Source organism: Protopterus annectens, chromosome 3.part1 (genome assembly GCF_019279795.1).
Source record: "Protopterus annectens isolate FY-2018-M chromosome 3.part1, PAN1.0, whole genome shotgun sequence".
Taxonomy (NCBI): domain Eukaryota; kingdom Metazoa; phylum Chordata; order Ceratodontiformes; family Protopteridae; genus Protopterus; species Protopterus annectens.
This window is the reverse complement of record NC_056732.1, coordinates 508,612,851-508,637,934: the sequence shown is the minus strand read 5'-3', so window position 1 is coordinate 508,637,934 and position 25,084 is coordinate 508,612,851. Positions and strand designations below refer to the sequence as shown.

At 42.4% G+C, this 25,084-nt stretch overlaps 1 protein-coding gene across 1 annotated transcript in view; it reads right to left on the bottom strand.

The window, feature by feature from the left end:
- Window positions 1-525: 525 nt before the first annotated feature.
- The window catches only part of NDRG1 (N-myc downstream regulated 1), an 896,718-nt gene continuing 872,159 nt past the window's right edge, over window positions 526-25,084 (bottom strand). Inside the window, exon 16 of the mRNA XM_044066941.1 lies at window positions 526-2,076. Within this exon, the coding sequence (XP_043922876.1) occupies window positions 1,832-2,076 (245 nt within the window). The 3' untranslated portion in view covers window positions 526-1,831. The remainder of the gene's footprint in view (window positions 2,077-25,084) is intronic.

The following is a 25,084-nucleotide window of genomic DNA, read 5'->3' as shown; positions in this document are numbered from 1 at the left end:
GACAAAATGGGAGGAGAAGAGAAAAAGTGCTAAACTATAACAAAAGGGTTAACACCACAAGAAAAGAAATCCCAACAATGAATCACTAACTATGAGGAGCTGAGCAAACTGGGTCTGTCTTGAAGCGGCAAACGAGATCTTGGGGATTAGAGGGCAGCAGAGCATCATGGGAGGGGAGGGGCTTGAGCTAAGCTGTTGTCTGAAGTATGATGGCTTGGATCCAATATCGGATCCTAGACTCTAACATGAGGAATGGTGAACTAAGATAACATCAGATGCTGGTTAACCGTTACTCATTTTAGCCGCATCCATTCTTACTGGAACTTATCCCTCCTAAATGTTACTGGTACTTATCCCTCCTAAATGTTACACTCTCACCGAAGAATACTGCAGTTCTCATCTAACTCACAAAATCATACATCATGTCTGGAAGATCAACCACAGACCATCAAATTCTCAGTTAAGATAATGCCCAGGAGAATATGGACAGAAAAAAAAAAAAAACACGTTAACATTATACAAAAATTTGTTTTCTTGAAAACTTTATTCTTAATTATATAAATCTATTAAATATTTCATTTTTGTGCAGAGTTCAGGACATTTTTCTGAGTATCTACAGCACATTTAGCCCTAGTGGGAATATATAAACATAACAGTTTGCTTTAATACAGTATACCAATTCTCTCAATTCTAGTACTATAAGTTGAATTTTGAATCATGTTACACAGTGACACATTAGACAGAGGGCTAAGAATTCCACTATACACAGTTTCATACACTTAATTACATTTCAGCACAGTATTATCATACATTTCCAAAAATATCTTCTTTAATTTGTAATGTTAATACCCACATACATTTTCAGTGGTCCCATTCTCTGAGGGGGCCAATGCGTTCAAGCACTCTACACAGAAAAGATTCACAAAAAGCACAGTGTCACTTTTAGTACAAGAAAAACAACAAACTGTTATATTAAGAATATTCCAAAAACTGTCAAGACCATGCTACTGTTTAACATTACGTAAGTTAATTGTTGTGCTTGCAGAAGATTACTAGGACTGCCAAACATTACCAAAATACATTTCAGACATTCTGGAATACTGTGGTTAGCTCCTAACAAGTATTTCAAAACTATAAAAAGTAATGAAAAATTATAAAAGGGAACTAGTGAATTATTGATGCTTCAGGCCTTAATATTAAATTAAAAATAAGATCAAAGGGCCTTAAATCTGTAATTAAACCAGAACACCAACACCTCAAAATCAAAATCACTTGCCCTGCTTTTTACATTAGTAACAAAAAACTGAAGCACGTACAATTCATACAGAGTTTGACAATTTGCATAAGCACAGCATATTTAAATATATATAATTAAAATTATTTACAATTCTTTGGAGTTGGCCAACTCCATCTTCACTTGCAACTAGAAGACACCCAGTATATGCAAGCAGTACTGGCTCGATTCCAAGAATCTTTACTTTGTTCCACAGTGCAGCTTTTCAACTACTAACAGTTAATAGTGCGGGCACTCCATTAATCTTTGGTAGTCTTGCCAATATCTTCTCGATGGAAGAAGTGATTAACAGTCCATTGTTTTACATCAAGCATTTCTAAACCCAACACCTAAAGCTAACTGTCCCAATCAATATGCATTTCCCTTTGAAAGTACATGCAGTATTAACACAAGCAGAACACTGCAGGTCATTCCTGTTAGGATGGCACTTAAAGTTGGAATTCAATTCTATACGGATCAGCACAGACTTTCAAAATGCAAGGAGTTAAATTGTATTGCAATGAATGACTGGCAGCCATAAGTTTTAACAATGTCAGTTTAGCAAGACACTTCCATAGACTTAGGTGTGGCTCCAGAGCCAGGAGTGGTATCAACAGGTGGGCCTGTGTGGGAACGACTGCGAGTATCCTCTGCTGTATGAGATCTGAGTCTTCCTTCTCCAAGGTAATGGCTGCCTATTCCTTCTACTGTATGGGATCGACTCCTGGTACCCTCTGCAGAATTCACACTAGCATTAGAGGCTGTACGGGATCTTGCAAGTCTGGTCATACTGGCAGAAGGCACTGCAAAAAGATGAAACATAAAACAGCTTAAAATATGGGTATTCATTTTTTACTTCTGCTAACAAATGACAGTGTTAAATATCAGGTTATAAAAATTAATGCAAGCATTTTAATAAATGCATTAACTGTTTATTCTCAATATTTTATTTTCTCACATGGAAAATAGTTAAGCATTTACCACAACAGATCTTTGAAGCGAGGAGTTACTAACATTTGGGTCTACTCATCTCTTGTACCACTTTTGTACAGTCAGTTTTTACTAGCTGTGCCATTCTTTCCTTTGAGAAGACCAATGCTTGCTTCAGAACTAACATGGAAAGTACTCGTACAGATGCACTGAGAAGCTCAAGCCCAGCACTGTCACACACCTGCTTCCATTCTTTTTGCTACATGGGACGCTCAAAGTGTGTAAAGCTTAAGTAATGTATTTAACATAATGAAAGATCCGTACTGCCTGTTTTTCATCTGGTTCAGCCTGTGGGTTACCAGATCCAACACTAGCCAATTCTAAAAATCTTCAGCCCCCGAGCTCAGTCTCCTCTACTCATAATACCATGGTCTACAAAGAATTACCTTAGACTGAGATTTCCTCTCGCCAAACAGCTTCCATTGCTAATTCTGAGAACGTGACACCAAGGACCCCAAAAGAAAAGAGAAGCAGCCAATGTGACTGTCAACTAAGGATCGAGAGAAACACAATACAAGAGGGGGGCAAGTGAGAGGGATGGTTGAACCGGATGGAAACACAACATGGATCTATCTAGCTAGATCCCAATCCTAAGAGTTGGTCTGCACAGGAGATTTTGTCCACCCTTGCTTGTTGTATCACATCACTGTGGTATTGTCTATGAAGATTTTGAGGGCATTGTAAGGAAAAGAAAACGAAATGCCCTTAGAGTCAGGAGAATAGTTCTCAACTCTTTGATATTGATGTGGTCTGTCTTTTACTGAAGAAATCAAAGGCCCTGCACTTTCAGAGGACTGAAGGAGGACTCCCTTCACATGTCTGAGACAGGTGTAAACAGAGGTTGAAAAGGAAGCCCTGGGTCGAGGGACAACTGATGAATCCACCACAGAATTTATAGCTTGAGAAATGGGAGAAGGGGAATTAAAAAAAATCCAAAGTTTGAGAATGCTGAAGCCAGACTGACTTTAGGAACCACTGGAGCTCTCTCATATGAAGCTTGGCCAGAGGAAGCATACAAATAGTGGAAGCCATGTATCTCAGAGGCTTCAAAATGCCCTGGCTGTAATAGAGTCCAGAGGAAGATGGAATTGAAAGAACGCAATCAGAATTAAAGCCTTGGGTGGAGAAAGGGATGCTAGCATTAACAGTCTGGAGCCTGAACCCTAGAAAAACATGATCCTGAGAAGGATTCAGGAATGATTTTTTGGAAATTCACTGTAAACCCTAGGCTTTGCAGGAGACAAATACAAAGTGAAGATGCTAAAGTAAAATCTCTGGAGAAGAAGTCTGAATGAGCAGGTCCGTCCAGGTAAAGAAAGATCAATCACAGGAGCAAGGCATTTGGTGACAACTTTTGGAGCAAAGGAGAGGCTAAAGGGTAAAGCAGAGAACTGAAAATGCAAGGAAGCAACAGATAAACATAAAAACTTCCTGAAAAGGGGGTGAATTGGGATATGGAGATGAGCATCCTTGAGATCAAGGGAAACTAGAAAAGCCTGAGAAAGAAGAGGAAACATGGTTTGAAGGGACAGCATCTGAAAGGAAAGAACATTCTAAAAGGTGTTCAGCTGAGAGAGAGATCCAGAATGGGTATCCAGCTGTCCTCTTTCCTAGGCACCAAAAACATTCTGGAGTAAAACTTCTCCCTTTGAGGAATTGGAACTTATTGAATAATTCCTTGAGACAACAGGTCCTGGAATATCTCTTGAAAAAAAGTACAGTTTTGTACCTACCATAAATGTAGATGTTCGAGTGTAAACACTGTTGCAGTCATTACACTTGGGTTATCCTGCTGTCAGGCGGTTCCCCAGTCGGCCTGAGTTCCAAAGTCTTGGTCCAGCGTCAGTTGCTGTCGTCTCCTCCCTGACGTCAGTGCGACAGGGGTATATAAGATGCAGCTGATGCCATTTTCTTCAGTTTTTCTTGCCCCAGATGTCAGGTGCCCCCAAATAGGTAGGCAATTCAAATTGCTAATAAAACATACATAAGAAAAGCAAACAACTTTCAGTTACCAGCAAATACTCCCCATAGGTAGTAAAGGGTAGAAGGCGTAGGTACGTACCAGCAAGTAAGAGGGGAAGCAGGGAGGGTAACCTGGACTGCAGCAGTGTTTACACTCGAACATCTACATTTATGGTAGGTACAAAACTGTACTATGTTCATCGTGTTACACTGCTGCAGTCATTACACTTGGGTGGAATCCCAAAGTTGAGGTAGGGAAGCTGGTTCTATAAGGCATTAGGGGTGGCTATAAGGCTCTGCAGCACAGCAGTGGTGAAGCCAGCTCTGGATTTGGAGTATAAAGGCAAATGGTAATGCTTGGTGAAGGTATGCACAGAACTCCATGTTGCTGCTTCCAAAATATCCTTGGTAGGTACTCCTCTGAGGTAGGCAGGTGAAGTGGCTGTTGCCCTGGTGGAGTGAGATCTAATGCTGCTAGGTAAAGGTTTCCCATGGTGAGAATAGCAGAAACGTATGCAATGTCCTATCCATTTTGAAATAGTCTGTTTTGAAATGGCTTTGCCCTGTGCTCCTGCAGCATATGCTACCAATAATTGCTCAGATTTTCTGAAAGCTTTGGTTTTGTCCAAGTAGAAACGTAACTGCCTGTGAATGTCCAAAGAATGTAGTAGTTTCTCCCCCTTGTTCTGTGGTTTTGGACAGAAAGTCAGCAAATTAAAGACACCCTGTCCTGGCGGAAAATGAGGAAAGGTTCCACTGCCATTAGTGCCTGTAATTCTGAAACTCTTCATGCTGATGTTACTGCCAGTAGCACAGCAGTTTTCCAAGAGATGTATTTTAATTCTGCTGTGTTAGCTGGCTCAAAAGGAGGTAAAGTTAATTTTTCCAAAACAAAGTCGAGGTCCCAAGTTGGGGTAGGTGCTCTACAGTGTGGTCTTGTGTTTTTAGCCCCTCTGAGGTACTGTTTGAGCAAAGGATTAGAAAGAATTGGTGGATCCGTGTTGTAATGAGCAGAAATGGCTGAGGCATGGATCTTGACTGATGAGAAGGAGAGGCCCTTGTCCAGCATCTCAGTTAAATATTGAAGTATCTGAGGAATGTTTGGGACAAGAGGGTCAAGGTTGTGCACCTGGTTCCAGGCACAGAATCTCTTCCATTTATCTGAGTAGGCTTTCCTGGTGCTAGGCCTTCTGGCCTCCAGAATGACATCCATAACAGCTTTGGAGACAGGCATTGCTTGCTTGACTAAGGAATTTTCCATGCAGCTAGGTTTAAGGTCTTTAACTGGCTGTGAAGCATATGATTGTTGTGCTGTGTCAGCAAATGTGGGATTTGAGGCAAAATCCAGGGTGGTTCTTATGCTAAGTTCTTTAAGATTGGGTACCAGTGCTGGCGTGGCCAGTCTGGTGCAATCAGGACCATCTTCGTCTGCTCTTGCCTGGCTTTTATGAGTACCTTCGGAAAGAGAGGTAAAGGAGGGAAAGAGTATACTTGCAGGTTTTTCCAGCTGAATGAGAGGGCATCCACCTTCCATGCTTGTGGATAGTAACTCCTTGTGCAGAATTTCTGTAGCTGGCAGTTCATTGGGGATGCAAACAGATCTATGTCCGGGCTCCACCATTTTTGTGTCATCATTCTGAATACTTGTGGATTTAATTCCCATTCGTGGGGATCCATGATGTTTCTGCTTAGGTCGTCTGCCAGTTTGTTTTTCTTTCCTGGCAGGAATTGTGCTTGCAGATGAACTTGGTAGTCTAGGGCTGTGTTCCACAAGGTCATGGCCTGTCTGCAGAGAGGGTAGGAGTGCGTGCCCCTTGCTTGTTTATGTACCACATAACTGTGGTGTTGCCTGTCTTTAGTAGTAGTTGTCCTGGATGCAGCAGGTCCTTGAAAGCTATAAATGCATTTTGTACAGCTAGAATCTCTTCTCGATTAATGTGAAGATGCCTTTGCTCTGTGGGCCACTCGCCCTGAATACATTTTCCTGCCATGTGTGCTCCCCAGGCGTAATCCGATGCATCTGTTGTCAGTGTTTGCCTGGCTGTGGGTTGAGTAAAAGGCTGTCCCTTGTTGAGGTGACAAGCTTGAGCCCACCATCGAAACTCCTGTTGAAGGCAAGGAATTAGTGGTATAACTGTTTCTAAACTTTGACAGTGTTGAGACCATACACTCTTTAGGTACCATTGTAATTTCCTCATATGCAGTCTGGCATATGGAATTAGTAGTATGCAAGATGCCATGTAGCCCAAGGCCTGCAGAATTTTTCTTGCAGGGAGTTGGGTCTTTGTTGCCATCAATTGAAAGTATTGAGTCAATTGACCTTGCTTGTCTGGCGTGAGATAAGCCATCTGGGCCGTTGTGTTCAAGCTGGCACCCAGGAATATTATCTGTTGTGAGGGCACTAGTTTTGATTTTATTTCGTTTACTGTGTACCCCAGGCAACTTAACTTTTTTACGAACGCCAGATGCTTTAGAAGAATGTTCTTGCTCTCTGCTTGAATCAGACAGTCGTCCAGGTATGGATAAATTTGAATTCCTTTTTGTCTGCAAAATGCAATTACTGATGCCAGGCACTTTGTGAAGACCCTGGGTGCAGTAGATAAGCCAAAGGGCAGTGCAGAAAATTAATAGTGCATTGAACCAGCTACAAATCGGAGGTATCTTCTGCAGTTTTGTCTGATAGGGACACGCAGGTATGACTCCTTGAGGTCCAAAGTCACGAGCCAAGCTTTCTTGCCCAGCATGGGAACAAGCTGCTGTAGTGTCAACATTTTGAATTTCGGAACATCCAGGTAAGTGTTTAGAGAAGAAAGATCCAGAATGGGTCTTCCAGGCTTTGTCCTTTCTGGGAACCAGAAAGAGTCTTGAATAAAATCCTTGTCCTTGCTCCTGTGGTGGTACCTTTTGAATAGCTCTCATGTTCATGAGTGCTGTAACTTGCTTTTTAGCCTCTGCCCATTGATTTGGTGGCAGATTTGGCATTCTTTTTAACCTTGTCAAAGTGTGAAATTGGAACCTGTAACCTTGAGATACAATGCTGAGAATCCATTTGTCTTTAGTGATGCAAAGCCAACTGTGATAGAAAAGTGCCACTTTTCCTCCTAAGGGGGCTGCCAAGGGAGAACTGTTTGGCAGCTGTAGTGGGAAGTCATTGAGGCTGCTTTTTATAAGGTTGTGGCCTGTCTTCCCCTTCTTTCTGGCCTGGTGTACCCCATTGTCGAGGCCTGTAAGGACCTTGTGCTTGACCTCTACCTCTTGGACGTCTGTATCTGCCTCTTTGAGGTCTGCCTGTGATTGGAAAGGACCAACTCATTGTTGGCCAATTTCTGCTAAAACGAGGAGGCTGAACCTATAAGAAATCCTTAACCGTTTGCATGGATTTTGCCTTATCCTCCATCTTCTTTAATATCTCCTCTGCCTTAACTCCAAACAACACATCCCGCTGCAAAGGTGCGTCCAATAATTTTGCCTTAACATGATCTGGTAATGTATGTTCATTTAACCATACATGCCTTCTAATGACAGAGCCTGTAACTGCTGTTCTACAGGAGGCCTATAAGGAATCAAACCCACATTGCAAAGTATGTTTTTCCACTTGTTCAGTTGCATGCAATAAATCCTGCATTTCTTTAAAATTAGGAGGATTTCCCCACCTATCCAAAGCCCTTGCCTCTTTATCAGTGGGAACAGGATTTTTAACCACAGAGGCCTTAACACCTTTAGGCCCCTGAGAAACAGTTTCTGGGTCCGCCCTAGGACTCTTAAACAAATACTTATGAGCTTCAGGCACCCTATAGTACCTATCGGGTTTAACAGGAGCAGGAGGCAAAGAGTCAGGGTTCAGGGAAGCCTCTGCAAAAACATCTTCCACCACATTCAACACAGGAGGTATAGCTAAGGGCCTATGCTGGGGTAAAAACAAGAATTCCCTAAGCCTTTTCCTGGAATCAGAGTAATCCTGGCCTTCCCATTTAAAGTGCTCCCTCATGGAATGCAGAGTCTCTGAAAATGAGAAATCCTCAGGAGGAGAAGCTGTAGGAGTGGAATCATCCACATCAGAATCAGAATAAGGAGGATACTCCTGCAAATCTTCCACAGAAGACTCAGAAGCCTCTGAACACTGTTCAAAACTATCAAACTCGGTTCCACCCTGGGCCTCTTATCAGGAGGGGGCATAGAACCTCTAATCATAGTAATCAAATCTTCTGCCATTTTAAGCATATGTTTCTTAGGTACAGAACCCGAAATGCTAGGAGAAGCCCCACTGAAGCTGAACTTGGCCTACCTCTCAAAGAAGTTTTGGCAACAGAAGGAGAGGCTCTAACTACCTTGGGAAGAGAGGGAAGAACAGTTACCTCAGAAGCCCCCTCAGCCTGGCCTACCTCCTGAGAAGGCACATCCTGTAACAGTAAAGTTTCTGCCTGAGACTCCATAGAAACTCCTGGCAAAACCTCTGGCTCCACTGAGCCTTCTAAAGAACCGACGTCCGGGACTGCCGGTTCATCAACCCTAGGCTTCACTGTTTTGTCCTTGCGCTTCTTGACGAAGCGCGCCGGAGCATCCGGCGGCATTTTATAATTGCAACGCTTCCCAAACACTAACCTGGCACAGTCTAACCTCCTCTTAATAGTGCGTTTGTTAAACCTAGCACAAGAGCGGCAACCAACAACGGCGTGCTCAGGCCCTAAACAAGGTATACACAAGGTATGGTAATCCCTATGAGGTATCTGTTTCCCACAAGAAATACAGTTATTCACTTTTTCTGACATCCGGTTAAATACTGAGGCAAGAAAAACCAAAATGTTCCCAACGGGTACTTAGCCAACTCTGATTCGGTCTGAAACTCCGGTTTCGGAAATATTTCAGAACGCCAACCTGCACTCGCAAAACTGCTTCTGCATCGGACCATGCGGCAAAAAAGACTGAGGATATGACGTCGGTCATGCGCATTAGTACCCTGACGTACTGACGTCAGTCTAATGCGCCCTGACCGACGTCAGCCATATACTCTGGTATTCGGGCCGACTGGACAGCGGACTACCCAATAGTAAGGACTGCAGCAATGTGGAACGAAGAACATCTCCAAACAACACATCCCGCTGCAAAGGTGCGTCCAATAATTTTGCCTTAACATGATCTGGTAATGTATGTTCATTTAACCATACATGCCTTCTAATGACAGAGCCTGTAACTGCTGTTCTACAGGAGGCCTATAAGGAATCAAACCCACATTGCAAAGTATGTTTTTCCACTTGTTCAGTTGCATGCAATAAATCCTGCATTTCTTTAAAATTAGGAGGATCTGAATCTGGACGCATCTTTTGTTTCAACTGAGACATCAAAAATTGTTGATATTTTAGCATGTGAAACTGGCAATTTAAGGCTCTCATTGCTAAAGTTGCAGACGTATATAATTTCTTTCACCATCTGTCTAATGCTCTGGAATCTCTGTCAGAGGGAAAGTACAGTTTTGTACCTACCATAAATGTAGACGTTCGAGTGCTCATACAGCTGCAGTCATTACAGATGGGTTATCCTGCCGTCAGGTGGTTCCTCGGTCGGCCGAATTCCAAAGTCTAGGTCCAGCGTCGGTTGTCGTCGCTTCTTCCCGGACGTCAGTGCGGCAGGGGTATAAAAGAGGCAGCCGACGCCATCTTCTTCAGTTTTTCTTGCCCCAGATGTCAGGTTCCCCCAGAAGGAAGGCAAAACAAACTTATGTAATCATGCAATATACAGTAATCAAAAAGCAGTAGATGCAAGCAAATACACCATAAAAGAATACCCCCAAATAGGTTGTATGAGAAGGTGTTTGTCATAAGGCCTGTCCTAAGAGGGGACGGAGGGGGGGAAACCTGGACTGCAGCTGTATGAGCACTCGAACATCTACATTTATGGTAGGTACAAAACTGTACTATGTTCATCGTGCATACAGCTGCAGTCATTACAGATGGGAAGAATCCCAAAGCTAAGTAGGGGTGGCAGGCACTAAGTGGAACTAGGAGGAGCAAGGATGCCCTGCAAGACAGCTATGGCAAATCCCGCTCTAGATTTAGAGTATAGTGGAAGGTGATAGTGTTTGGAGAAAGTGTGCACTGAACTCCAAGTGGCTGCTTCCAAAATGTCCTTGGTAGGAACCCCCCTGAGGAAAGCTGCAGAGGTAGCTGTGCCCCTGGTGGAGTGGGATCTGATGCTTGAAGGCACAGCTTTTCCAAGAAATGAGTAACAAAAGCGTATGCAGTGGGCTATCCATTTTGAGATTGTCTGTTTGGAAATGGCCTTTCCTTGAGCACCTGTAGCATAGGACACAAAAAGTTGCTCGGATTTCCTGAATGGCTTTGTCCTGTCCAGATAATAACAAAGTTGTCTGCGAATGTCCAAGGAATGCAGTAGTCTTTCCCCTTTGTTTTGTGGATTAGGATAAAAGGTAGGTAAGTGGATAGTCTGATTCAAAGCTACACTGTATACTACCTTTGGCATAAAGGTAGGGTTGGTTCGTAAGGAAACTCTGTCCTGATGGAAAATGATGAAAGGTTGCACAGCCATGAGGGCCTGTAGCTCCAAAACCCTGCGTGCTGAGGTGACAGCCAGAAGGAAGGCTGTTTTCCATGACAAGTATTGTAGTTCTGTTGAAGCAGCTGGCTCGAAGGGAGGAAGGGTCAGCTTTTCCAATACGAAGTTGAGGTCCCAAGCAGGGACTGGTGGTTTCCTTGGGGGTTTTATATTCTTTGCCCCTCTGAGGAACTGTCTTAAGAGAGGATGAGAGAATAAAGGAGGATCTGTGTTGTATTGTGCAGAAATGGCTGAAGCGTGGATTTTGATGGAGGAGAAGGAAAGTCCACTGTTTAACATCTCAGCTAGGTACTGTAAAATTTGAGGTAAATTTATTACCCAAGGATTATAACAAAAACAAACGATGCAAAAAGCAAAAGGTAAATATACTGAAACACACCAAACAGCCAATACTTAGTCCAGCGAGATTCTCTTTATTCCTCCCAAAAGATCTGGTACCTCACTGCCTTCAAAGGATCACAATTCAATGTTGCATAATAGCAGTATTTATATAAACATTAATTGGATCAATTGTTCAATTTATTACATAATTAATTACAAAAAAGGAGGGAAAAAAAGGCTTCCAACATATTTAAAGTGATCTTCCTATATTTTAACAAATCTTCACATATGCTCAATATAGTTTATACTAATTATATTATTTATTAAATATTATAAAAATATAAACTTTTTATATAAATTATCATCAAGAAATATTCCTAATACATTAAATAGTCTATCAATTTATTATATGCCTAATTCCAAGTTAAGTCCAAAAGGTTTTAAAGTGTTGTACTTCAAAATCATCCTAGTTTCTAGCTCCAATAATCTATCACAAATATTATCACCCTTGCAACAGAAAGGCTTGCCCAAAATACTAAATTTTAAACTATCAGCTTTTCCTTCGTGAACTTCAAAAAAATGTTTGGCAACTGGACTGGATAAATTTAGATTTCGAATATCTCTTAGATGTTCTAGAATTCTAACCCTAACCATTCTTTTAGTTTGTCCAATATACCATACATTATTGCAACTGCAAGTAAGTGTATATACAACACCAATAGATTTGCAGGTAAAATAGTGCTTAGGGTAATGATTAACATTATTAATAGATCTGACATCAATGATTCTATCACATAAACTACAGGAACCACACCTGAAAGATCCTATATTAGTAGTATTAGAAATTCTTTTGATTAAGAGATTATTATTCAGTATTTCCTTTAGATTTTTCCCTTTCTTGTAGGAAAATATTATGTGATCAGGAAAAAGCTCACCTATATCATCATCCTCACTAACCAAATACCAAAATCTCTTAATTATAGAGACAAATTTATCAGAAAAAGCAGTATACCTAGTTACAAAAAATACCTCTTCCACGTCTCTATCTTTTTTCTTGGAATCTAAAACATTCCTTTCTGACCTCCTGAATGTTTTCTGCTTGTTGATAATATTATTCATACTAGTTGATAACTGCTTTTTATCATAGCCTCTTTCACATAATCTAAGAAATACCTCATTTAGCTCATAATCCAACTCAGACTTTATACTAGTATGCTGATATATTCTTTTAAATTCTCCATAGGGCAAAGCTCTTAACAGGTGTGGTGGATGCATACTGGTAGCATGCAAAAACATATTAACTGACGTACTTTTCCTATAAGGTCTAAATCCAATAATATTGTTTCTTTCAAATAGTGTCAGGTCCAAAAAATTAATTTGATTCCTATTAATCTCATACGAGAATGACAAGTCATGTTCATTTTCATTCAAAGATTCAAAGAATTCACAAAACTCTGTAACATCCCCTTTGCATATAAAAATTAAATCGTCAATAAAACGCTTATACAAAATAACTTTATGTTTGAAGAAATCTGAAGGATAAATAAATTTCTTTTCAAAGGAATCCATATATATAATGGCATAAGTGGGAGCATAAGCTGCTCCCATAGCCGTTCCCTTAGTTTGTAAAAAATACTCATCATTAAATACAAAGTAATTGTGAGTTAAACAAAATTCCAGTAAGGAAATCAAAAAGCTAGTCCTAGGACCTTCACCTAACATATTATGAATGGCTTCAAGCCCCCATCTAATATTGATGTTTGTATATAATGACTTAACATCAATAGTCACCCAATAGAATTCACTATTCCAAGAAATTTTAGATACTTCATCAATCAAATCTTGAGTGTTACTAATATGAGCACTCACTCTTTTAAGATAAATTTTCAACTGGAAATCCAGAAAAAGATTGACATTCTCCAAGAAAGAGCCTATCCCTGATATTATTGGCCTACCAGGGGGCTCCATCAGATCTTTGTGGATCTTAGGAAGAGCATATAATATGGGTGTGCGAGGGTCCTTAATGTACATCATTTTAATATCAGCATGCAAGAAAAATCCTAATCGTTCTCCCCTTTCCAAGATGGTTAACAGTTCTTCATTATAAAATTTTATGGGGTCCCCATCACGTTTAGTATATTCTGTATTATTGGAAAGCAATCTATTAACCATTATGCAATAGTCAGATCTATTTAGGATAACCCAATTACCCCCTTTGTCTGCACATTTAAATATATAATCATTTTTCATTTTTTTAAGATTTTTTAAGGCTTGCCATTCACCTTAAATTAAATTGTTTTTTCTCTTTACAAAATTCCTTGAACATTAAATCCATCTCCTTTAAAACAACTTTTTGAAAAATTGAAATAGCTGATACAGAAATAGCAGGTGTAAATTTACTTCCAATATTTCTAAATTTGGGCATCATTAGCTTTCCATAACCTGTTAAATAATTAACATCAGGGCTAATGTCATTATTAAAGCTCATAGAATAATCTTCATTATTTTCCAAAAAAACAATCAGATTCATCATGTTCATAATTATATACGGACAAATTCATTAAGCTCTCATCAAAATCAATTTCATTATCATTGAGTTCTCCATTTTCAACGATAATATTTGCATTCATATTCTTGAATTTTTTAAAATGCACCCTTAATAAGAGCTTACGAATAAATGTTTTTACTTCTAGATATATATCAGCAAATGAAGGAAAAATAGTGGGAACAAATTTACTTCCCTTGCATAAAACATTCAACATGTCATGATTTAAACATATATTCGATAGATTGACACACTCTAATGAAATGACATTATTACAAGTCCCATTGAATTCAGATATTCTCAAACCTTCATTTGTAGCGGTTTCGCCCCTTTCTGCCGTTTCTTCCATTTCTCTCCTTGTTGTAACTGCCGTTTTGAAAGTTGGTATTTTCGGCTATGTTCAAGTTTGAGGTCTCATTAGAAGCTTCTGCAGATTCTCTATCAGTGCCCCGATTAGGAGCAACAGTTCTTGCAAAGGAAACATTTTTAGTGACAGTTTCTTTTTCCGTAGAAGAAAAAGAAGACGCTGATGCTGAATAATTCCTTCGTTTGGAGCTGCGAGTCCAACTCCTCCCTCTAGAGCGATTACGTGCTGGTTCACGTTGCCAATTAAAGATAACACCTGTCTCATAGTCCTTTAAGTCCCGGACTAATTTATTGCGTTTTCTCTGCACAACGTCAGCTTCTAGTTTGTTTATTTTGTCAGTTATGTTAACCATTTGAACTTTATAGTTCACTTCAGCCACTAGTTCATTTTGTAATAGCAAAATCTCATTTTTGAGTTTTTCATGAGATTTTTGGTTCCGCTTGATCAATATTCGTAGCCAACCCAATGTACAAGAATGAGAAGTTTGCTTCCATTCTTCTAAGAGGTCATGTTCATCATCTGAGAATGGTGCAGCTGGCAATTTATCAATACGCAACCCTCGGGGGGTAATGTCAAGACTCACATATTTTTCTAGAAGCCTGGTATCAAAGTACAGCGCAACCTCCTTGGCCATTAACTTGTTTAACTGAATAAAGCGACTATCTGCACTTGCATTCCCCTCCAAATTCCAGGGATCATTGGTAGAGTCTTTTATCACGTTCGACTATCATGTTCTGAAACAACAGAGCATTAGATGCGGAGTTCCGTTCGGAGCTTCCACTGTTAGACATAGTTGAAAACGTTCTATAATCTCTTTACAGGAATATTTCCATCAAAGTAAACAAAATGCTGCTAGCTGGAAAAGTACGGCTTGGATCCAAACTCGATTATAACAAAAACAAACGATGCAAAAAGCAAAAGGTAAATATACTGAAACACACCAAACAGCCAATACTTAGTCCAGCGAGATTCTCTTTATTCCTCCCAAAAGATCTGGTACCTCGGCAATTCGCCTTCAAAGGATCACAATTCAATGTTGCATAATAGCAGTATTTATATAAACATTAATTGGATCAATTGTTTAATTTATTACATAATTAATTACAAAAAAGGAGGGAAAAAAAGGCTTCCAACATATTTAAAGTGATCTTCCTATATTTTAACAAATCTTCACATATGCTCAATTGAAGGCGAATTGCCGAGGTACCAGATCTTTTGGGAGGAATAAAGAGAATCTCGCTGGACTAAGTATTGGCTGTTTGGTGTGTTTCAGATTATTACCCAAGGATTCTGACCCTTTTCTTGATTCCAGGCACAAAATCGTTTCCATTTGGCAGAGTAGGCTTTTCTAGTAGAAGGTCTTCTGGCCTCCAAGATGACATGCTGCACCTCCTTGGAGAGGAGGATCTGTTGGGAAATCAAGGGATTCTCCATGCAGCTAGATTTAGGGTTTTGAGCTGGCTGTGAAGAGTCTTGAAGTTGTGCTGGGACAACAGAAGAGGGACTAGAGGTAGGACCCATGGTGGGGAATGTGTCAGGCTCTTCAGGAGCGGATACCAGTGTTGTCTTGGCCAATCTGGAGCAATGAGAATCATTTTCGGCCTCTCTGCTCTGGCTTTTAATAGAACTTTGGGCAGCAGAGGAAGAGGCAGAAAGGCATAGACTGTCAATGTTGTCCAATTGAAAGAAAGTGCGTCCACTCTCCAGGCTTGTGGATGATAGGTCCTTAAACAAAATTTTTTCAATTGGTAATTTCTGTGGGTAGCAAAGAGATCCATGTCTGGCTGTCCCCATGCCTGAGTTATCTTTGTGAAAACTTGAGGATGCAACTTCCATTCGTGTGGATCTGACATATTTCTGCTTAGGCTGTCTGCCAGTGTGTTTTCCTTCCCTGGCAGGAATTGTGCCTGTAGTTGAATTTGCAATTCCAGTGCTGTGTTCCATAGGGTCATGGCTTGCCTGCACAGGAGTATGAATGAGTTCCCCCCTGTTTGTTTATGTACCACATCACTGTGGTGTTGTCTGTCCTTATCAATAGCTGGCCTGGATGCAGTAGGTCTTTGAAGGCCATAATAGCATTTTGCACTGCTAGCATTTCCTTTTGGTTGATGTGTAGGTGCTTCTCTTTTTGGGACCATTTTCCCTGAATGCACTGATCTGTCATGTGTGCACCCCAGGCATAGTCTGAGGCGTCTGTTGTGATGATTTGAGTTGCTTGAGGTACACAGAAAGGGAGACCTATGTTTCTTTGGCATGCTTGAGCCCACCACAGAAAATTCTTTTGAAGGCATCGAATGAGTGGTATAATTGTTTCCAAGCTGTGGCTGTGTTGAGACCATAAGTCTTTTAGGTACCATTGAAGTTTCCTCATATGCAGCTTTGCACATGGGATTTATTACAAACGCCAGGTGTTTCAGAAGTATGTCCTTGCTGTCCGCTTGGATCAGGCAGTCGTCCAGATATGGGTATATTTGTATTCCTTGAAGTCTGCAGAAGGCGATTACTGATGCCAGGCTTTTCGTAAACACTCTGGGCGCAGTAGATAAGCCAAAGGGCAATGCACAGAAGTGATAATGGGTTGAACCTGCAAGAAATCTGAGGTATCTTCTGCAATCTTGTCTGATAGGGACATGCAGGTATGCCTCCTTGAGGTCCAATGTTACCAGCCAAGACTCCTTGCCCAGCATGGGAAGAAGCTGCTGTAATGTCAGCATCTTGAATTTTGGTACCTGTAAATATGTGTTTAGGATGGATAGGTCTAAGATAGGTCTCCAATCTTTGTCTTTCCTTGGTACCAGGAATAGTCTGGAATAAAACCCTTGACCTTGTTCTTTTGCAGGTACCTCTTGAATCACTTTCATGTCCATGAGAGCTGAAATTTGTTTTTGTGCCTCTGCCCTTTGATTTTGTGGCAGGTTTGGCATGCCTCTCATTTTTGGAAGGGTGTGAAAGTGGAACCTGTAGCCTCTGTCTATAATGTCCAGAATCCATTTGCCTTTTGTAACAATATGCCAATTTTTTGAGAATAATGCCAGTTTTCCGCCCAAAGGTGCTGCCATTAAAGCTTTGCTTGGCAGGTAAAGGGGGAAGTCATTGTGTCTGCTTTCTGAATGACTGTGATCTATCTTCGCCACCTCTTGGGGTTGGTACTTGCCACTGTTTGGCTCTGAAAGATCCTTGAGGTTGCCCTCTACCCCTTGGGCGTCTGTATCTGCCCCTTTGAGGTCTGTCCGTGGCTGGAAAGGACCAATTTTTTGAAGGCCAGTTTCTGCTGAAACGTGGAGGTTGTACCTGCAGGAAATCTTTCACTGTTTGCATTGATTTTGCTTTTTCCTCCATTTTCTTTAGTACCTCCTCAGCTTTAACACCAAACAATACATCTTTTTGAAGAGGTGCATCTAATAATTTAGCTTTGACATGATCTGGTAAGGCTTGCTCTTTGAGCCAAGCATGTCTACATATAACAGACCCCATAACAGCAGCTCTACATGAGGTCTCTAAAGCATCAAAACCACACTGCAAGGTATGTTTACCCACTTGCTCTGCACCATGCAACAAATCCTGCAACTCTTTTAAATCTGGTTGTTCTGGTTGTGTCATTTTGCTTCTCAATTGAGATAAAAACTGTTGATACTTTAACATATGGAACTGACAGTTTAATGCCCTCATGGTTAAAGTGGCAGAGGTATACACCTTTTTCCCCCACCTTTCTAAAGCTCTGGAATCTCTCTCTGAAGGTAATGGGTTTTTAGCAGTAGAGGCCTTAATTCCCTTGGGGCCCTGTGAAATAGTTTCTGGGTCAGCAGTATGGCTTTTGTATAGGAACTGGTGTGAATCAGGAACCCGGTAATACCCGTCTGGTTTAACAGGAGCTGGAGGTAAAGAATCTGGATTAAGGCTGGCTTCTGTATACACATCATTCAATTTATCTAAAACAGGAGGGATAGCCAGGGGCCTATGCTGGGGGAGCAAGAGAAAATCCCTGAGCCTTTTCTTGGAATCTGAGCAATCTTGGCCTTCCCAGGGAAAGTGTTCCCTCAATGCATGTAGGGTTTCCCCAAAAGAGTAGTCCTCGGGGGGGGGGGGACCGAGGGAATAGACTCCTCTGCATCAGAGTCTTCAAAAGGAGAATAGGCATAATCCTGTTCCTCAGAATGTTCAGAGGTAATAGAGGCTTGATCTGAGGAAGGGTAGTCTTCCTCTAATCTGGGCCTTTTGTCCGAGGGGGGTTGAGAACCCCTGATAAGAGTAATCAAATCCTCAGCCATTTTGAGCATCTGTTTTTTAGGCATGGGGCCTTGAGAGGGGGTCTGAGGTCCCTGTTTTTTGGTTTTCATGGCTGCTTTAGATTTTGTGAAAGCTTTAACAGAGAAGGAGGAGGGCCTGAAGACACCTTGAGAAATGGCAGGCCTGTCTGAACTGAGTTTCCCCACCAAGAGTGGCGTTGGTATCTGTAGTAGGAATGGGGACCGAGGAGCCTGCGACCTCGGGTACTGAAGACACCGGTAATGTAGTGTCATCGGTACTCGGGGGCTGTGTAGGCGCCTCGCTGAGAACAAGTAGTCGGCCTTAGCGTGGTGTCAGTAGTCGGTGTGGACCTCGTATGTCGGTCCTTATCTTTGTGTCTTTTACTCAAAACTGGAGTTGGAGTATCCGACGACATAATGTAATTAAATTTTTTACCAAAATAGTGAAGGGCGAACTCCGCCCGGCGCTTAATAGTACGCTTGTTGAATCTAGCACAAAAACGGCAGGCCGAGACGTCGTGGTCTGGGCCTAAACAAGGTATACAAAAAGAGTGGAAATCCTTATGCGGTATTTGCTTCCCACATGAAATGCAATTATTAACTTTGTCTGACATTGGTCTGAGGCAAGAAAAGTTTCCCCAATGGGGTACTTAGCTTTCAAGAAGACTTCGGCTGAAATATTTTCATAAATCTCAGGAGCTGGCCGACCGGCACTTGTGAACTGCTTCTGCTTCGGGCACCGAGCAGCAAGAAAGACTGAAGAAGATGGCATCGGCTGCCTCTTTTATACCCCTGCCGCACTGACGTCAGGGAAGAAGCGACGACAACCGACACCGGACCTAGACTATGGAATTCGGACGACCGAGGACCCGCCTGACGGCAGGATAACCCATCTGTAATGACTGCAGCTGTAAGCACGATGAACATCTGGGTTTTTTGCTGATGAGGCCTTAATCCCTCTGGGTCCCTGAGAAATAGTTTCAGGGTCAGCAACAGGGCTTTTATACATAAATTTGAGAGAGTCAGGGACTCTGTAATATCTATCAGGTTTAACTGGGGTTGGAGGTAAGGAGTCAGGGTTTAAGCTGGATTCAGTGTACACATCATCCACAATATCTAACACTGGCGGAATAGCAAGAGGTCTGTGTTGAGGCAATAAAAGGAAGTCTTGGATTCTGAGTAATCCTGGCCTTCCCAATGGAAATGCTCCCTGATGGTATGTAAGGTCTCCCCAATGGAGTAGTCCTCAGGTGGTGAGGCTGAGGGAATAGATTCCTCAGCATCCGAATCCTCATAAGGGGGTAAGGAATATCCTAGGTCTGAGGATGAATCTGAAGAAATGGACACCTGGTCAAAAGATTCATAATCTGCATCCTGTCTGGGCCTTTTATCAGGAGGGGGATAGGACCCCCTGATCAGGGTGGTTAGGTCTTCGGCCATTTTGAGCATTTGTTTCTTAGGCATGGAAGCCTGTCCTGGAGAATGCTGTATCTGTTTCTTTGTTTTTAATGGGGCCTTAGACTTAGCAGAGGGTTTTATGGTTAACTGGGTAGGTCTGTAAACACCCTCTGAAGCTGTGGATTGCTCAGCTACTTCGGTTCCCTCAAAGGGTTAGTTTCAGTAGGCTGAAAACACACAGCATCCAAAGGCCCAGCCAGCTCCACGTGGGAGTCGGAGGCAGTCTGTGGTTCTGTGGATGCGGTCGTCAGGGGCTGAGTAGGTGCCTTGCTGAAAACCAGAGAACCGGCGACCGGCCTAGAAGAGGCCTTGTCGTCAGTTTTGGGCCACGGATGCCTGTCCTTGTCTTTGGCTTTTTAAGTAATCCGGTCGTCGAAACTTCCGACGGCATGGTGTAATTGAATTTTCTACCAAAATAATGTCGGGCAAAATCAAACCGACGTTTAATAGTGCGCTTATTAAACCTAGCACAAAACCGACAACCAGTGACGTTGTGGTCTGGGCCTAGGCATGGAATACAATAGGAGTGGAAATCCTTATGAGGTATTTCCTTCCCACAAGAAATACAGTTATTAACTTTTACTGACATCGGTCTGAGGCAAGAAAAAGTTTCCCCAACGGGGTGGCTTTGCAGAAGACTTCGGTTCTGGATTCAGAATGAAAATCTCAGGAGTCGGCCGACCGGCACTTGCGAACTGCTTCTGCTTCGGGCACCGCATGGCAAGCGGCAAGAAAGACTGAAGAAAATGGTGTCGGCTGCATCTTATATACCCCTATCGCACCACCAAGACTTTGGAACTCAGGCCAACTGGGGAACCGCCTGACGGCAGGATAACCCAAGTGTAATGACTGCAGCAGTTTAACACGAACATCGGCAGTTGTTCCTGAGAAGGCTGAGGAATGTCCAAAGTGGGGGGGTTCCAAAAGTACAGTTGTGTACACTTACCATAAACATAGATGTTCGAGTGTATTCACTGTTGCAGTCATTACATTTGGGTAATCTGCTGGCAGGTTGCCCTCAGTCGGCCTGAATAAAAAACTTTTGGGTCCTGCATCAGTTGCTGTCCCTTCTTCCATTGACGTCAGGGGTATAAAACATGCAGCAGACGTAATTACATCAGTTTTTATTGCCCCAGATGTCAAGTGCCCCCCTAATGGGGAACAAAATAAAATTAAAAACAGAAAAATATACCTCAAACGAAAAGCAAATACACCAAAAAGGCTTTTAAGCAAAGTAAAAGAAAGTAGAGGTATAGTAAGAAAAAAACAGGGGGCTGGAGGGAGGGCAACCAGGACTGCAACAGTGAATACACTCGAACATCTATATTTATGGTAAGTGTACACAAAGTACAGTTTTGTACCTTCCATAAATGTAGATGTCCGATAGGTATGCATCTGCAGTCATAACATATGGGTTGTCCTGCCTCAGGCAGCCCTTCGGTCAGCCGGATTCCAAAGTCTGGGTCTGGCCTCAGCTGATGTTGCACTTTCCCCGACGTCAGAGCGTCTGGGGTATAAAAGCATCAGCCGATGCCATTTTCCTCAGTTTTTCTTGCCCCAGATGCCAGGTGCCCTCTAGGAAGGCTAAATTTGGATAAATGCTGAAAAGTTCCAAACATTTGCAAATTATATACATGAATAAACAAACAAATACACCATAATAGATTCTCCCAGCTAGCTAAAAGAGGGGTAAGCACCCTAGGAATACCACAGAGGGGAAGGAGGGAGGGTAATCCTGACTGCAGATGCATACCTATTGGACATCTACATTTATGGTAGGTACAAAACTGTACTATGTCCTTCAAGGATGCATCTGCAGTCATAACATATGGGTAGAATACCATAGCCAATCTGGGGGAGGAGGTACTAAGAGAAGGATGGTGTAGTTAAGATCCCCTGCAGGACTGCAGTTGCAAACCCTGCTCTGGACCTAGAGTATAAAGGTAGATTGTAATGCTTGGCAAATGTATGCACGGAGCTCCAAGTAGCAGCTTCTAAAATGTCCTTGGTAGCCACCCCCCGTAGGAAAGCTGTAGTGGTGGCCGTGGCCCTTGTGGAGTGAGGCCTGATATTTTCAGGAACTGTCTTTCCATGAAAGGAGTAGCAAAGCTTAATGCAATTTCCTATCCATTTTGAAATTGTCTGTTTGGAATTGCTCTTCCTTGCACCCCAGTTGCATATGCTACAAAAAGTTGGTCAGTTTTTCTGCTAGTTTTTGTTCTGTCCAAATAGTAGCGTAGTTGTCTGTGTATATCCAGGGTGTGCAAAAGTTTTTCCCCTTTATTCTGTGGATTAGGGAAGAATGTAGGCAAGTGAATAGCTTGGTTCAAGGATACCCTAGATACCACCTTTGGCATGAAAGTAGGATTGGTTCTTAGTGACACTCTATCCTGGTGAAAAATAAGAAAAGGCTGCACTGCCATTAACGCTTGTAACTCAGATACTCTTCTTGCTGAAGTGATTGCCAAAAGGAATGCAGTTTTCCAAGATAGAAACTGTAGATCCGCTGATGCTGCTGGTTCAAAAGGAGGTAGTGTCAGTTTTTCCAGCACAAAATTGAGATCCCAGGCAGGTAGAGGGGGTGTTATTGGAGGTTTAACATTTTTGATCCCTCTCAGAAATTGTCTGAGGAGAGGGTGTGAGAAGATGGGTGGATCCACATTGTATTCTGCTGAAATTGCTGAAGCATGAATCTTAATGGAAGAATAGGACAGGCCATTGTGGAACAATTCTGCTAAGTATTCTAGGATATGTGCTAGGTTTGCCACTGTGACATCTGTGCCTTTTGATGTGCTCCAAATGAGAAATCTCTTCCATTTAGCTGAGTATGTTTTCCTTGTGGAAGGCCTGCAAGCCTCCAGGATAATGTCCTTCACCCTCTGAGATAAAACAGTTTGATTGGAATTTAAGGAATTTTCCAGGCAGTTAGCTGCAATGTTTTCAAGTTGGGATGCAGGGTCTTGAAATTGTTCTGCGTTAGAAGAAGAGGCCATAGGGGGAGAGGCCATGAATTTGCCTGAGACATGCTTCTCAATAGTGGGTACCAGTGCTGTCTTGGCCAGTCCGGAGCTATTAGTATCACTTTTGGCTGTTCCTCCCTGATCTTCAGTAGAACCTTGTACATCAATGGGAGAGGTGGGAAGGCATATACTGTTAGGGCATTCCAGCTGAAAGAGAGAGAGAGTCCACCCTCCAAGCTTGTGGGTGGTATGTCCTTGAGCAGAATGTCTTCAGTTGGTGGTGGAGTGGGGAGGCGAACAGATCTATCTCCGGCATTCCCCATGTCTTTGTTATGAGTTTGAAGATGTCTGGGTGCAGCATCCATTCGTGTGCATCCATGGTAGTTCTGCTTAAGCTGTCCGCTAGTGCATTTTCTTTTCCTGGCATGAATTGGGCCTGCAGTTGGATATTGAGATTCAGGCATAGATCCCATAGATCCCACAGATTCATAGCCATCCGGCATAGAGGGTAGGAATGTGTGCCTCCCTGTTTGTTTATGTACCACATGACCGTGGTGTTGTCTGTCCTTATTAACAGATGTCCTTGTTGGAGGAAGGGTTTGAATGCCTCGATTGCATGCCTCACTGCCAGCATTTCCTTTTGGTTTATGTGCATGCTTAGCTGCCCTTGAGGCCATAGGCCTTGGATACATTTGTCCTCCATGTGTGCTCCCCATCCTCGGTCTGAGGCGTCCATTGTGATGGTCTGCCTTGTTTTTGGTTTGTTGATAGGTAACCCTCTGTTGGACTGGCAGGCCTGAGCCCACCACAGGAATTCCTTTTGAAGGCATGGAATGATTGGTATCATGGTTTCTAAACTGTGACTGTGTTGAGACCATACACTCCTTAGGTACCATTGTAATTTCCTCATATGCAGCCTGGCATGTGGGATTAAAATTATGCAGGATGCCATGTAACCCAGGGCCTGCAGGATTTTCCTTGCAGTAAGCTGAGTTTGTCTTGTCAGAACCATGAAGTAATCTGGAAGTTGTTTTTGTTTTTCTTCTGTGAGAAAAGCCATCTGGGTGTTTGTGTCCAGATCTGCACCCAAAAAGGTTATCCTTTGGGATGGTACTAGTCTTGACTTTTGGATGTTGACTGTGTATCGCATAGGCCAAATCAACAGTTTTTTCTTGTTGTCCGCTTGTATTAGGCAGTCGTCCAGGTATGGATAAATTTGAATTCCCTGTAGTCTGCAATGTGCAATTACTGATGCCAGGCATTTCGTGAACACTCTGGGCGCAGTAGACAAGCCAAAGGGCAATGCTGAGAATTGATAATGCTCTGATCCTGCAAGAAATCTGAGGTGTCTTCTGCAATTTGGTCGGATAGGGATGTGCAGGTATGCCTCCTTGAGATCTAGAGTCACCAGCCAAGACTCCTTACCCAACATGGGAAGAAGTTGCTGTAGGGTCAGCATTTTGAATTTTGGCACAATGAGATAAGTGTTCAGTGCGGACAGGTCGAGAATAGGCCTCCATTGGTTTTCTTTTCTTGGTACAAGGAATAGTCTGGAGTAAAATCCTTGGCCTTGTTCTGAACATGGTACCTTTTCTATAGCTTTCATCTGAAGTAAATTGCTGATTTGTCTTAAAGCCTCTGCCTTCTGGCTTGGTGGAAGGTTTGGCATTCTGCTTCTTTTTGGCAAAGTGTGGAAGTGAAACCTGTATCCTTTGTCTATTATTTGCAATGTCCATGTATCCTTTGTAATGCAATGCCAGTTTTTTGAGAATAAAGCCAGCTTTCCGCCCAAGGGTGCTTCCAGTTGATCCCTGGTAGGCAGAGTCAGAGTCAAGTCATTGGGTCTGTCCTGTAGTAGTGGTTGTAGTTGTAGCTGTTGCACTACTCCTCTGGTTGGCAGGCTGCCACCGACGGCCTCTGTAGGAGCCCTTCGATTGACCTCTGCCTCTAGGGTGCCTGTTCCTGCCTCTCTGGGCTCTGTTAGAGTCTGGAAAGGACCAATTCTTTGTAGGCCAGTTTCTGCTGAATCTCGGTGGTTGAACTTGCAGGAAATCTTTAACTGTTTGCACAGATTTTGCTTTTTCTTCAACCTTTTTTAGAATCTCCTGTGCAGGGGAGCCAAATAAATTTTGTTTCTCCATTGGAGCATCGAGGAGTTTAGCTTTGACATGGTCCGGCAAAGATTGCTCCTTCAGCCAGGCATGCCTACGAATAACTGCCCCAGTCATAGCTGATCTAAATGAAGCCTCCAGTGCATCATAGCCACATTTTAAGAAATAATTACTAACCTGTTGTGAGTTATGTACCAAATCCTGAAGGGATTTACGGTCTAAGGGTTCAGGAGAAGAAAGTTCCTTATTCAGTTCATCTAACAAATACTCTTGGTACTGC